This window comes from Eurosta solidaginis, chromosome 4 (genome assembly GCF_040869045.1).
Source record: "Eurosta solidaginis isolate ZX-2024a chromosome 4, ASM4086904v1, whole genome shotgun sequence".
NCBI lineage: Eukaryota > Metazoa > Arthropoda > Insecta > Diptera > Tephritidae > Eurosta > Eurosta solidaginis.
The window spans coordinates 267,488,623-267,504,353 of record NC_090322.1 but is presented as its reverse complement, the minus strand read 5'-3'; the positions used below and the strand labels follow the sequence as shown (position 1 = coordinate 267,504,353).

The 15,731-nt window shown below is 38.7% G+C and overlaps 1 protein-coding gene across 1 annotated transcript; it reads right to left on the bottom strand.

Annotated features, from left to right (window-relative positions):
- Positions 1-9,681: 9,681 nt before the first annotated feature.
- LOC137248836 (uncharacterized) lies at positions 9,682-12,474 on the bottom strand. The gene is made up of 3 exons (XM_067779730.1): positions 12,265-12,474; positions 10,212-10,581; positions 9,682-10,181 (listed from the first exon to the last, which is right to left on the bottom strand). Exons 1-3 carry the CDS (start codon positions 12,472-12,474, stop codon positions 9,901-9,903), a joined length of 861 nt encoding a protein of 286 aa, XP_067635831.1. The 3' UTR covers positions 9,682-9,900.
- Between the last annotated feature and the right edge of the window lie 3,257 nt (positions 12,475-15,731).

Below are 15,731 nucleotides of genomic sequence, written 5' to 3'. Positions count from 1 at the left end.
GGTGGTCGCCTTTTCGAGATATCGCCATAAGGGTGGACCAGGGGTGACTCTAGAAAGCGTTTGTACAATGTGGGTATCAAATGAAAGGTGTTAATGAGTATCTTAAAAGGGCGTGGGGCTTAGTTCTATAGGTGGTCGCCTTTTCGAGATATCGCCATAAGGGTGGACCAGGGGTGACTCTAGAAAGCGTTTGTACAATGTGGGTATCAAACGAAAGGTGTTAATGAGTATTTCAAAAGGGCGTGGGGCTTAGTTCTATAGGTGAACGCCTTTTCGAGATATCGCCATAAGGGAGGACCAGGGGTGACTCTAGAAAGCGTTTGTACAATGTGGGTATCAAACGAAAGGTGTTAATGAGTATTTTAAAAAGGAGTGGGCCTTAGTTCTATATGTGGACGCCTTTTCGAGATATCGCCATAAAGGTGGATCACGGGTGACCCTAGAATTTGTTTGTACGATATGGGTATCAAATTAAAGGGGTTAATGAGCATTTTAAAAGGGAGTGGGCCTTAGTTCTATAGGTGAACGCCATTTCGAGATATCGCCATAAGGGTGGACCAGGGGTGACTCTAGAAAGCGTTTGTACAATGTGGGTATCAAACGAAAGGTGTTAATGAGTATTTTAAAAAGGAGTGGGCCTTAGTTCTATATGTGGACGCCTTTTCGAGATATCGCCATAAAGGTGGACCAGGGGTGACTCTAGAAAGCGTTTGTACAATGTGGGTATCAAACGAAAGGTGTTAATGAGTATTTTAAAAAGGAGTGGGCCTTAGTTCTATATGTGGACGCCTTTTCGAGATATCGCCATAAAGGTGGACCAGGGGTGACTCTAGAAAACGTTTGTACAATGTGGGTATCAAACGAAAGGTGTTAATGAGTATTTTAAAAAGGAGTGGGCCTTAGTTCTATATGTGGACGCCTTTTCGAGATATCGCCATAAAGGTGGATCAGGGGTGACCCTAGAATTTGTTTGTACGATATGGGTATCAAATTAAAGGGGTTAATGAGCATTTAAAAAGGGAGTGGGCCTTAGTTCTATAGGTGAACGCCTTTTCGAGATATCGCCATAAGGGTGGACCAGGGGTGACTCTAGAAAGCGTTTGTACAATGTGGGTATCAAACGAAAGGTGTTAATGAGTATTTTAAAAAGGAGTGGGCCTTAGTTCTATATGTGGACGCCTTTTCGAGATATCGCCATAAAGGTGGATCACGGGTGACCCTAGAATTTGTTTGTACGATATGGGTATCAAATTAAAGTGGTTAATGAGCATTTTAAAAGGGAGTGGGCCTTAGTTCTATAGGTGAACGCCATTTCGAGATATCGCCATAAGGGTGGACCAGGGGTGACTCTAGAAAGCGTTTGTACAATGTGGGTATCAAACGAAAGGTGTTAATGAGTATTTCAAAAGGGCGTGGGGCTTAGTTCTATAGGTGGACGCCTTTTCGAGATATCGCCATAAAGGTGGACCAGGGGTGACTCTAGAATGTGTTTGTATACGATAACGGTATAAAATTAAAGGTATTAATGAAGGTTTTAAAAGGGAGTGGTGGTAGTTGTATAGGTGGTCGCCTTTTCGAGATATCGCCATAAGAGTGGCCCAGGGGTGACTCTAGAAAGCGTTTGTACAATGTGGGTATCAACCGAAAGGTGTTAGTGAGTATTTCAAAAGGGCGTGGGGCTTAGTTCTATAGGTGGACGCCTTTTCGAGACATCGTCATAAAGGTGGACCAGGGGTGACTCTAGAATGCGTTTGTGCAATATGGGTATCAAACGAAAGGTGTTAATGAGTATTTCAAAATGGCGTGGGGTTTAGTTTTACAGGTGGGCGCCTTTTCGAGATATCGTCATAAAGGTGGGCCAGGGGTGACTATAGAATGTGTTTGTACAATGTGGGTATCAAACGAAAGGTGTTAATGAGTATTTCAAAAGGGCGTGGGGCTTAGTTCTATAGGTGAACGCCTTTTCGAGATATCGCCATAAGGGTGGACCAGGGGTGACTCTAGAAAGCGTTTGTACAATGTGGGTATCAAACGAAAGGTGCTAATGAGTATTTCAAAAGAGCGTGGGGTTAGTTCTATATGTGGACGCCTTTTCGAGATATCGCCATAAAGGTGGACCAGGGGTGGCCCTAGAATTTGTTTGTACGATATGGGTATCAAATTAAAGGGGTTAATGAGCATTTTAAAAGGGCGTGGGGCTTAGTTCTATATGTGGACGCCTTTTCGAGATATCGCCATAAAGGTGGACCAGGGGTGACCCTAGCATTTGTTTGTACGATATGGGTATCAAATGAAAGGTGTTAATGAGTATTTTAAAAAAGAGTGGGCCTTAGTTCTATATGTGGACGCCTTTTCGAGATATCGCCATAAAGGTGGACCAGGGGTGACCCTAGAATTTGTTTGTACGATATGGGTTTCAATTAAAGGTGTTAATGAGCATTTTAAAAGGGAGTGGGTCTTAGTTCTATAGGTGAACGCCTTTTCGAGATATCGCCATAAGGGTGGACCAGGGGTGACTCTAGAAAGCGTTTGTACAATGTGGGTATCAAACGAAAGGTGTTAATGGGCATTTCAAAAGGGCGTGGGGCTTAGTTCTATAGGTGGACGCCTTTTCGAGATATCGCCATAAAGGTGGACCAGGGGTGACTCTAGAATGTGTTGTTATACGATATCGGTATAAAATGAAAGGTATTAATGAGGGTTTTAAAAGGGAGTGGTGGTAGTTGTATAGGTGGTCGTCTTTTCGAGATATCGGTATAAAGGTGGACCAGGGGTGACTCTAGAATGTGTTTGTATACGATATCGGTATAAAATTAAAGGTATTAATGAGGGTTTTAAAAGGGAGTGGTGGTAGTTGTATAGGTGGTCGTCTTTTCGAGATATCGGTATAAAGGTGGACCAGGGGTGACTCTAGAATGTGTTTGTATACGATATCGGTATAAAATTAAAGGTATTAATGAGGCTTTTAAAAGGGAGTGGTAGTAGTTGTATATGTGAAGGCGTTTTCCAGATATCGACCAAAATGTGGGCCAGGGTGACCCAGAACATCATCTGCTGGATACCGCTAATTTGTTTATATATTATACCATGAACAGTATTCCTGCCAAGGTTTCAAGGGTTTTTTATTTCGCCCTGCAGCACTTTTTCATTTCATTCTACTTAATATGGTAGGTGTCACACCCATTTTACAAAGTTTTTTTCTAAAGTTATATTTTGCGTCAATAAACTAATCCAAATACCACGTTTCATCCCTTTTTTCGTATTTGGTATAGAATTATGGCATTTTTTCGTTTTTCGTAATTTTTGATATCGAAAAAGTGGGCGTGGTCATAGTCCGATTTCGGCCATTTTTTACACAAATACAAAGTGAGTTCAGATAAGTAGGTGAACTGAGTTTAGTAAAGATATATCGATTTTTGCTCAAGTTATCGTGTTAACGGCCGAGCGGAAGGACAGAAGGTCGACTGTGTATAAAATAAAAACTGGGCGTGGCTTCAACCGATTTCGCCCTTTTTCACAGAAATAAGTTACCGTCCCAGAATCTAAGCCCCTACCAAATTTCAAAAGGATTGGTAAATGCTTGTTCGACTTATGGCATTAAAAGTATCCTAGACAAATTAAATGAAAAAGGGCGTAGCCATGCCCATTTTGAAATTTTCTTTTATTTTTGCATTTTGTTGCACCATATCATTACTGGAGTTGAATGTTGACATAATTTACTTATATACTGTAAAGATATAAAATTTTTTGTTAAAATTTGACTTAAAAAAAATTTTTTTTTTAAAAGTGGGCGTGGTCGTTCTCCGATTTTGCTAATTTTTATTAAGTATATATATAGTAATAGGTGTTACGTTCCTGCCAAATTTCATCATGATATCTTCAACGACTGCCAAATTACAGCTTGCAAAAATTTTAGATTACCTTCTTTTAAAAGTGGGCGGTGCCACGCCCATTGTCCAAACTTTTACTAATTTTATATTCTGCGTCATATGTTCAACTTACCTACCAAGTTTCATCGCTTTATTCGTCTTTGGTAATGAATTATCGCACTTTTTCAGTTTTTCGAAATTTTCGATATCGAAAAAGTGGGCGTGGTTATAGTCCGATATTGTTCATTTTAAATGGCGATCTGAGATGAGTGCTCAGGAACCTGCATACCAAATTTCATCAAGATACCTCAAAATTTACTTAAGTTATCATGTTAACGGGCGGACGGACGGACATGGCTCAATCAAATTTTTTTTCGATCCTAATGATTTTGATATATGGAAGTCTATATCTATCTCGATTCCTTTATACCTGTACAACCAACCGTTATCCAATTAAAGTTAATATACTCTGTGAGCTCTGCTCAACTGAGTATAAAAATTGTGGTTACTTAAAATCTAATAACATTCGACAAACACATAAATGTACTTATTTTCAGTTGCATGTTTGTATGTCTGCTTACTGTGGTTGTTGGTGTTGTTTTAGCGTTTGTTTACTTACCAACTTAACAGCTGCACCTAAAGATACCAAAATTACTTACATTTTCTTTTCATGGGAAATCTAAACATCAACATTACTTGTATCATCAACAATCTCTGCTTCTCTTCTTTTCGTTTTTCTTAGTGTTGCACTATGACATGATTACACATTTTCTTCACAAAAACAAGCAAAAACGATGTACCAAATCACACAATAAAATTAAATTTACTCTCAGCTCCTCAATAGCGTTGAATTTGAAAAAACTGGGAAACGGCTGCATAAAAATTCGTTTTATTTGGCTAATACATAGTTGCAACTTTTTTATACACTTTTTTCTATGTCTGTTGCACAAATTTTGAAGATGACACACTTTTTATGCGCTACAATCTTTCCAAAGTATTATTTTTTATTTAATCTAAAGTAGGCAAATATTTGCTCACTTTTGATTTTGTCTCAGCAATTGAAAGATAACGCTGAATCACAGTGGAAGCTTCGAGAAAGTCACAGTGACTGACGAATCCTTTGGGCTTCTGAGTAGGGTCTTACAACTCTACGTTATACCTTCTTTGATATCCGGCCCCGGAGAACTTTTCTTTGGATCAATTCAGGGGATATACATAAGTACAGGTATGAGAATGTGATTTTTGTTCGTCGAGAGATTACTTTACTTTCCAATTTCCTTCTCAGTCTAAACTAGTTTATCTTGGCAAGAGTTATTCACCGTTCAGAACCAACCATCCCAATGCTCACCATCACTTAACTGCACGAGAAGTTCTAGATACCAGGCAACTTTTTAATGATAACCAAGCATATGTTCAACGACTCACCGTTCTCCGGATCTACCAGCGGCTGTCACCGTCCACAAACTTCAATATTAGGTGTCCGCTTCTTCGCTAACCTTAATCTGGTGACTAAGTAGTCTACCGCTCATCTCTTCATCATATCTCTTCACAACTACCAATGATAGCACGTGGCAACGCGAACATGAGTTATGACTAACTGACCTTAGGTTAGGTTTGGTGGTAGCTACCCTGATAGGGGAAGGTCACTTGGACAACATGAAGGTCCGCATGATACCACATACAATAAAATAAAATAAAGTAACGGTGACGTAGATAAAGCTACTTAGAGAATCTTTGGGTAGCAACGATAAAGTTACGAATGATACGGATCTCAACCTTGGATAAATCCTAGGGAGATCCAAGTGAGTCGCGACCAAAGTACCCTCGCCTTGTTCCGGAAAAAGCTGGGCAATCATCATCCTCTATACAGCTGTAGCATGATGGAGTTTGCAGTATATTGAGACATACCGCATGGATATCCATGGGAAAGTGCCCTGTCAGAACCCCAACGACCATTGATAGGTGAGCCTTAGTGAACCCAATTAATTCAGCAGACCTCCTGCCATCCACTTTCAGCCAGACAAATCTTGATACCCTGCAATACGTGGTATCCGCCCAACGTTTGCTGAGCTGACTCGAGGCCCAGCTATGAAGGTGCAATCCACAGGTGGCCAGTGAAATCCCGAAATCGCTACAGCCATCTTCATCTGATTCAGTTGTACTGATGAGGGCTAAGAGATCCGCTTGACAGTTACCCGGGATATCACTATGGCTCGGGACCCAGATAATCTTAATTTTAAAATAATTCGATGCAATCGCAAACGAAGTCAGGCACTCCCAGGCCACCCTCGATCGCACTGTTGTTGAGCTCAAGGCCTTGATAGCCGCTTGGCTATCAGACTAGATGTTAAATTCCCTAACCGTAGTAGCACTGGATAGCATTTCATCCACCGAATCCGTAATCTCAGCGACTTCAGCTTGGAATACACTGCAGTGATCAGCCAACTTAAACTTGCGGCTTACATTTAGCTCTTGACAAAAGACCCCTCCGCCAACCTTCCGTCCAACTTCGACTGACTAACTGACCTTGGTGCGGTGAAATCCCATTCATTGCGGCGCGTGAAGCGGGCTGTTGTTGCAATATGAAAATAAAATGCGACAATCACATTAACCTTCTATTATTATTAAAATTAATAAATGTATCTTTTATATTAAATACAAAATTTAAATTTTGCTTTTCTTACCCGCAATACCAACAGGCACTTAAAAAAATCTTAGATTCAAAAAATTTTAAAATTGCTTCTGCACCTCTCCCAGCGTAGTTTTTATCGTTTCTGGCATAGTCACTAAGAACGCACAAACACCAGCAAACATTATTACGCCGGCGGCGATGCAGAAGACAAACAAATTATGAGAACTTAATGCGAATGTACAAACAATAATAAGATCCACTAAATACTGAAGGACGACGGTGAATGGAACAAAGTACAGGTTCCATTGTAACGGAAATGCCTCACCAAGATAAACGGTCGTACTTGGAGCAAAAATATCACCGAAAATTTGTCCTATCACCGATAGAGAACAAACAATTGCCATTTTTGTTGAGTTGATTAAGTTTGCAGAATCGTAAAAGATACTACCAATACCAATAGACATACCAGACACACAGAGCAATGAGAATAAACTCACTGCCTTACGTCCGATAGCATCCATTGTGGTTATGCCAACCAAAACACCAATCACGCCAACAAAACCATAAAGCATAAATGTCCAGGGCTCGAATCGTAACATCCGTGATCGTATAACTCGTCACGTAAAAACATGATTTTCGGATTATGACATACGTGAACGTACGACTTCGATCGTAATTTTGGATCGCAACATACGTGACGAGTGACTGAACGTACACGTTACGTTTCAATTTCATTCGATCACAAACCGGCATTCGTATACATACAAATTTCTTGAAAAATGTAAGTAAATTGTTGAAATATATCAATAAATAAAATATAATAACACATTTTAAACTCTTATTATTAACAAAGGTCGAATTCAAACAAACTAAATCCAATCCAAAAGGAAATAATGGCGGATTTCATGGCGAAACACCCAGGGCTGGCGAAGAATAATCTTCCAAACTCTGAAAATGGCAGAATTACTTCCAATAGACTTTGGGAGGAACTTTCTAATAGATTAAATGCTGAAGGGCCACCAGTTAAGGATGCAAAGATGTGGAGGAAAGTATATACAGCCGTTATTATATCTTTTGATGCTTGAAAGTAATAAACTTGTTTCTATTTCATTGCAGGCTTTTGCTGATCAGAAGTATCAAGCAAAAAAGGAGCTTTCCTTCAACAAACAGTCAAAGAAAAATGCTGGTGGGGGACCCTATCAGGAAAAAAACAATAACTGCCACCGATGAGGCTATCATTGAGGCGGCTGGCCTTGAGGTTTGTGTAGCAGGTGATGAAAATATAATTGCGTATGGCAGAGCTCGAGCAACGCTGACTTTATCAAAAAACAGCGAGAGCTATAGTGCAAGCAGCGATGACGAATCACCAAGTTGTTTGCCAGGTTCATCAACTGCTCCACCCGCCGCCATTGTTGATAGAACGCCGCGATCAAAAACGCCCCGCAAAAAAGTTCAAGCGAACAAAAAAAGGCCTTACTGCAAGAAAATTTAAAACCCGTGTCCGATTTTCAAAGGGGGTTGGACGAAAAGCTGGACGTTCAGGAACGGTTCCTGTTGGTGCAGCAGCGCATCCAGCAAATTAAAGAAGAAAAATATCGCAGGCAAAAAGAGGCAAGTTAGATGGACTTGCAAATAAAGAGACTGGAATTGGAGACGCTGCAAATTAAAGCGAGAAGACCTCATTAATTTGTTTTAGAATATTTATTATTATATGCATATTTAGATATAAGAAACTGACTGTGAATTCTCTTTTATTTTAGTTTTTAAGTTAGAAAATGAATTGATTTATGTTTTACAAATATTACCTGAAGAATGACTTAAAGTACTGTGATATTTACTTGGTACATACACTATATACATATTTAAAATAAAAATGAAAGAGAATATCGAATTTAATAAATAATTTCCTTTATTTAAATACTACCAGGTTTAATTTTGAATCTATTTAGGAATACATCATTGCTTAGGACACCCTTAAAAGTGAACGTTTTATTTGATATCTTATCGATTTTCCTATATTGGTAAGTTGGTTTGTTACGCTTGTCTCAATTTCTAGAATATGATCTTCGGAGTGAAGATCTGACGGTTCATAATGTATCTTAAATTTAATACAAATGTTATGTAATGCAGCAGAAACATTTGCAAATCTTGCCATTTTCGCAGGATGATATCTTCCTCTTTTGTCATATCCTAAAATCCTCCAGCGCCCTTTGAGAATGCCAATTGTTCTCTCAATAATACACCTTCCTTTAGCGTGAATATCATTAAAATACTGTTCATCTGAACCGTCTAATGTGCTTCTGTAAGGGGTTATTAACCACGGCTCAATTGGGTAGCCAGAATCTCCTATGTAAATGTATAAATTAATTATTGGTACAAAAAAGTTCGCTGCACCCAATAACTTTACCTAAAAGCCAGGAATTTCGATGCCTGTTCTGTTGAAATCCATCCTCAAAATCCCTTCTTTGATCGGAATGTTTCCAAGCGAAGGAATTGTGAGCCGCACCACCATATTGATAGTTGATTGCAAATATTTTTTAGGTGTGATCACATATCTGAAAATTTTTATAATTGTTTTAAAAATGTTTAATAAAAATTTTTAATAGCAACTTAAAATCATAGCGTTGATGCTGTGGTACCCTTTACGGTTGAAGTACATGTGTTCGTTAGCTACAGGTTTTTGTAAACCAATATGTGAACCGTCCACACATCCAATCACTAAAAAATTAATAACTATATTCTGTAATTTCACAACAATTATTATTAAATTTACCTCCAGGTATTTTATATTTTTCCACGAACCATTCTTTACAGCTTTGGGAGTCATCTGGTTCAAAGCATATAAATTCCGCACACAGCTTCCTCTCCATCTCGGCAACAACATGTGATGTCAACTTCGAGACTCTGGCACATTCCTACCAAATAGTCACTACCGACATTGTGCTGGTAGCCACCGCTGGCAAGAAGTGAAAGCGTAACTGCCAATTGCAAAATTGGAGGAAACGCTTTGGCATCGGCTTGCTTCAAATTTAATTTCTCCAGAAGGTAACTATAAGTTTCTTTATTTAAGCGAAATCTCTTCAAGAATCTGAAATAATTATTTGTTACAAAGAAATAATACATAAATGATATGCTTACGCTTTGTTCGATAAGTCCAACGGGTTACTGTGTTCTCTTAGCTGCCTCCGGACAATTTTTTCATCGCCTTCGCTATCACTTGAGCTCAAACAAAACAATAAAATTGGATCCATCGTAATTATTTACTTTATTTTTTATATTTTTTGCAACCAATTTGACAGTTCAAAATCTATTGTGGGCTAAAAATACAATCCAATCTAATGTGGATCGTAAAAATTATTGTGAATTGAAAATAAATTACGTTCCGTTCGCTATCGTATGTTATAATCCCATTTTGTTTACCGATCCGTGATCGTATGTTACGATTCGAGCCCAGTTATCGCTTGTTCGCCCAACACCAATTTCCACTGCTATAGTAAAGGCGTCTGTTAGCGGCAGCCCTCGGATGAATGCAAGCATAGAACGATATGCTAGGAGTCTTGCTAACGGACTCAATCCACTTATAAAACTTTTGGTACGCGTCATCGGTTCATTCATTACAACATGTTCTTTGAAAATCGCTTCCTTATTATTGTTCATTATGGGTGGACGATATAGTTGCACTACACACCCTTATGCCGCCGGTTCATCACCTTTGAGCAAATTTTGTACTGGTGAGTCGATCGTTGTGCATTTCGTGAATATTGTAATTACTGCAAATACTCCGAATATCAAACACAATATGTCTTGCATACAAAAAGGATTAAATTCGCTATTGTCATTCAAATTTTCCGTGGATATAATTTGTATGGAGGCACCGCTGGTAAGACAAAGTTTTTCCAGAGATAAACAAAGCCCGCGATGATATTTCGATGCAATTTCACTGCCATGAATTACAAAGGACACGGTTGTGAGGACAATGGCGATTCCATTCAGGTTACGAGAGGTAATTAATGCACTTTCATTCCAGGAGGCAGCTATCGAAATAATGGCAGACACATTCACGAGTGAAATTGGTGAGATCTGTATGTTTGTGACAGAGAAAGGGAAGTTATAGAGTAAGATTATTGGTTCGAGAGTATAATTATATAAATATCAGTGCATTTGTGAAATTAACGCAAATCGTTACTATGCAAAACCTTGAGTTTATTTTACATTTGGTTCTATGTTTATTTCTGGTTCCGATTTGGTCCCCTTTACATTCTCGTTTCTGGTCACTTTTTATTCTGGTTTGGAGCAATTTTCGCTTTTTGCTTGGGTTTTGGTTCTGGTTCCGTGTTTTTTTGAAAGTTCGGGTCTGTCCCAGTTTAGTTCGCTTAAGTTCCTGTTTCAGTTTTGTTTGGTTTGTATTTGGTTCAGTTTCGGCACGGCTTCCGCCAAGTTTCGGTCCCTGTTTTGGTTCTCATTGCATTTCAGGATTCGGCTTCAGTTTCGGTCCAGATTTCAGTCCGGCTTTGGCCAGCGTTTGTATTTAGTTTTGTTCTCGGTTAAGGTTCTTGCTTTCGCTCCGGTTAGGGTCTAGTTGCGAGGTCTAGAGTTGCATTAGTTTCCGTTTCCCGGATCTCAATTAAAGTCCAGTGTCGGTCCTGGTTTTAGTAAAGTGTTTGGTACGGTTTCGGTTCGGCTCAGTACCTTTTGAAATTTCGATTCTGGTTGAGTTTTGGTTTCGATTCCACTTTCGGATTCGATTCGGTTTCGATAAAACACCAATCATCAGGGACCACAGAGTAAACCTAAGATATTTCCTACAATTCTCGGCCAACAAACTTTACATGAGATCATTTAGCATCGTTCAGCTTCCCAAAGTGGCTTGCGAAATTGCAGATATACGCTCATGGGGCTCTAAAATTTCATATTGTTTATGTTCCGGTTTCGGTATTAATTTGACGTCTAATTTTGGTTTTGGTTCCGTATTCTGCTCAGTTCCGACTCCGGTTTCGATTTGGTATCGTTTCCTGCTTCTGTCCAACACCAATCATCAGGAAGGAACAACTCGTTCAGCTTCTGCAATTAGTTTGAAAAATACAAAAGATCCGCGTAAAAAGGTTCAGTTTTTTCATGTTATTGCTCTTTTCAATTATAAAAGTTTTTATAAGCGGGGTCGCCCCTCGATAGTTGTTTGGCAAACACTCCGAGTGAATTTCTGCCATTACAAGCTCTTGAGTGAAAGTGCATCTACCCTGCAGCTGCCGTTCGGATAAAACGTGTAGGTCCCGCCCGCCACATTGTGGAGAAAACTAAAAAGGACCATGGTTCAAATCGGAGTAGAAGCTGTGCCTATTATATATACATATATTTTGTTTTTGTAGCTACAGAAGTCTTAACGTTGAAGAGAGTGTTAAAGATAGGGGGAGGTGCTTTGTTGTCAGAGATGCATCTGCAAGGTAGATGAGTTTTCACTGAGAATTGTTTGTATTGAAGAACTAAAGACCGCTAAGAGCGACCGAGCTTGGAAACTAGTTTTAAAAGTATTTTTATGTTGCTTTCCCAGGCCTTGAACCCAAATTTTCGCTGAGCGAGCACATCACAATTTTCGCGCATGTCTTTACCCTTCTATATTCTGGTTCCTTCGTTGAATTAGTGGAAATTTCTTTGATTTAGGAAGTACTTCACTTTCATTCAAATAACTCAAATAGCTGTATTATGTGTACTTAAGGGCTAATTTAGTTTCACTTCGAACACTCATATCTAAACTTTTATGCTCACCAAAATATATCGTCTACGACTGCGATTGATAAGCACAGCAGCGAGTACACAACTAGTAAAGACACCAATAAACCAGGAAATTTTGAAAAAGATAGCTCCAACATAAGAGATAAAAATATGTACAAAGAAACCTGGCGTCAAAGCGAGTGACTGTGGTTTATCGATCCAGTAGCGTCCAATATTTCTCTCTAAGTTATTACCAGTGGCCATTACGTAAATTAATGTATAGCCAAAATTTATAAATTAATAAAATAATTTAACTTTTCACCACATTTTGTTGTTCTTTGTTAACAGGGGGTTCAAAAGTTCTGAGTAATATTCAAAATTTCATTGAACTTGCCTTATATCTCCCTGATTATTTAACTCAGTACAACATTGGCATGCGGAGAGGAGGCTATCAGTTTCACTTATTTTTACACAATTCGTTTTTTATGCTCAGATGTGCATAGCAAAAAAAATATAATGCGTCTGTGGTCAGTATATTTAACGTAAATTTTTAAATATTTATCTTATTGAAAGTTATATAAAGTAGGTTCGATCCATCCGTGGGTACATTCATTTCACATTGCTACTTAAAATGAACAAAATGTAAAGATACATACGCCCACTTTTCATATACGAAATATATCGGAAAACACACAAACTTGATAAATATGCACGAAATCGGTTAAACACCACGCCCACTTTCCTATAAAATATGTATAAAAGAAACGTAGACGAATATAATAGGCACTCTGAGAAAAAACAAATTGTGCTTCCTTCCAATGTGATATTACAGCAATGAGGTTTAAAAATTAAAAGTTTTGGAAAATAGGCGTGGCATCGCTTCATTTTGGTGCAGGAATTTTACGCTATCACTCGAAGTAGAATTGACATTTCGTTACCAAATTCCGTACACATATTTTTCTTATAAAAAGAACTCCTTCCTGTAAAAATGGACGAAATCGGTTAAGAGCCACGTTTATTTTTTACAACTTGAACCTCCAGTCTGAGTATTTTTGCTGTATTTTATGACAGGTATGCCTTGCCACAAAATATTTTAAGGCCCTTGACCCGCTCAGGTGCGAAATAAGATATTAGAATTTCCGTTACAATTCCAATCTTTTATTCAATGAAAGTAATCGATTATTTTAGGATAGATAAGTAAAACAAATATTGTTGTAAATTGTGACACACGATGGTCAAATTCAGATATTACAAGTCTTTGATTTCTTCTTTCGATGCGGCACTAAGGCAATTTATTTTTGCATCCCGGGATGACGGTATTGAATTCTATGCATGCGAATGAGACTGATTTTTTACAAAACAGGGTATTTTATAATTTATCAAAAAACGTTAGCAGTTTTATTGATAAATATTTACGTTTCTGCGAAATAAATGGTGATGTATTTTTATCTAATATATAAATATATTTAATTCCATAACCACGTGGAAGTAAGTGTCTATATCGCTAATTTATTTTAAATTTAGTAAATCGGGCTACATTCGAATGTGCCGCCTACACCATAGATAGCAGGTGACAAGCTTAAAAAGCGATCACTCCAAATAAAAAATAAAAACAGAATTTAAGTTTATATGTACATTAGGGTGTTTGCTATCTACCAACCTGACTTTTTTCACTATGGTGCTCTTCAAACAATTTCTGAAAGAGGGCATTTTTGAACCAGCAGCCCGGATAAGGCGATAGTCTCCTTAGGCATAGAAATAATCTTTTACAAAAGGTGCCTTAAAAAATGTATCTATAAATTCTTACTTACTTAATTGGCGCTTAACCGTTTAAACGGTTATGGCCGTTCAACAGACACGCCAGTGAGAACCAACCGGCGCCAATTCGTTACACCAAGGGAGTTAAAATCATTTCCACCTGGTCCTTCCAGGGGAGTGAAGGCCGCCCTCTACCGTCGCATAACATAAGATAGCCAGCGCAGCCGCTGCGCTCTATAAATTCACTCACTCAAAATATAACTTTTTGCAAAAAAATTTAAAATATCTTCAAATTATTTTTATAGAAAATAAAGCTATTTACTTGCATTAGTGTAATAACACAGATCTACGAGTTATTGGTGGGCAACTGAGGATCATTTCCGACCCAGTCTTCTGCGAAGAATATGAGTCCGAGCTAAGAATTACCCTATCGCGTCAGGGTTTCAAGATCTTTGGGGTTATGTATTCGAAAGAAACATAACTTTTGAAAGAAACGCTTATCAGCTATATTTTGAATAGTTAAAAAAATTTACAAAAAATTTCCACCCACCACCTAACCTCAAAATTGTTTACAAATAGCCCTTTTCGGTTACATAACCTCGAACATCTCGCCATTCGGATTCTACCCAGAAAGCTGGGTCGGAAATGCCTGTAGAGTTATATTTATATTCAACTTTAAATGTACCTGCTTTAAATAAATTGAATTTTTGTTCTTGTTAATTCTTTATATTTCAATTTTGAAATGATTGTTTCAAAAATTTTCTTTCGGATACAAATTTTTAAAACGAATTGTTAGCATACATTTAGGAGCGAATATTAAAAGATATTTAAATAAAAATAAATTATTTACTTAATTGGCGCTTAACCGTCTAAACGGTTATGACCGTCCAACAAAGCGCGCAAGTCACTCCTTCGGTCCGCCAACCGGCGCCAATTGGTCACACCAAGGGAGTTTAAATCGTGTTCCACCTGGTCCTTCTAACGGACTGGGGGCCGCCCTCTACCTCTGCTTCCATAGGCGGGTTCCGATATAAACACTTTCTTGGCCGGAGCATCATCTTTCATTCGCATAACATGGCCTAGCCAGCGCAGCAGATGCGTTTTAATTCGTTGGACTATGTTGACGTCTGCGTATAGCTCTGCGTAAAGCTCATCATTAAATCTTCTTGGGTACTCGCCACCGCCAACGCGTAGAGGTTCATAAATCTTTTGAAGAACTTTTCTCTCGAACATTCCCAAAGCCGCTTCATCTGCTGATATCATGGTCCATGCTTCTGCCCCATATAGCAGGACGGGTACGATAAGTGACTTGTATAGTATGATTTTCGTTCGCCGAGAGGGACTTAATTTTTCAATTGCCTACTTAGTCCAAAGTAGCATTTATTGGCAAGATTGATTCTTCGCTGGATTTCAGTGCTGATGTTGTTGCTAGTGTTGATGCTGGTTCCCAAATAAACGAAGTCTTTTACTATTTCGAAGTTATGGCTGCCAACAGTAGCGCAGTTGCCAAGGCGCATATGCGCTGACTCTTTGCTCGATGACAGCAGGTACTTCGTTTTGTCCTCATTCACCACCAGACCCATCTTTACCGCTTCTTTTTCCAGTTTGGAGTAAGCAGAACTAACAGCGCGGGTGTTTATGCCGATGATATCAATGTCATCAGCATATGCCATTGCATTGTGAAAATCTGGTCGATGGTAGATTTACCAGGTCTGAAGCCGCACTGATAAGGTCCAATCAGCCGGTTCACGGTGGGCTTCAAT

Bases quoted from the DNA above. Each gene is read 5' to 3' on its own strand.
- LOC137248836 (XM_067779730.1), bottom strand. From the start codon at position 12,474: ATGGCCACTGGTAATAACTTAGAGAGAAATATTGGACGCTACTGGATC. The intron at 10,582-12,264 runs GTGAGCATAAAA...ACAAACATACAG, and splicing joins GTCGTAGACGATATATTTTG to ATCTCACCAATTTCACTCGT. The intron at 10,182-10,211 runs GTGATGAACCGG...AAGGGTGTGTAG, and splicing joins AGTACAAAATTTGCTCAAAG to TGCAACTATATCGTCCACCC.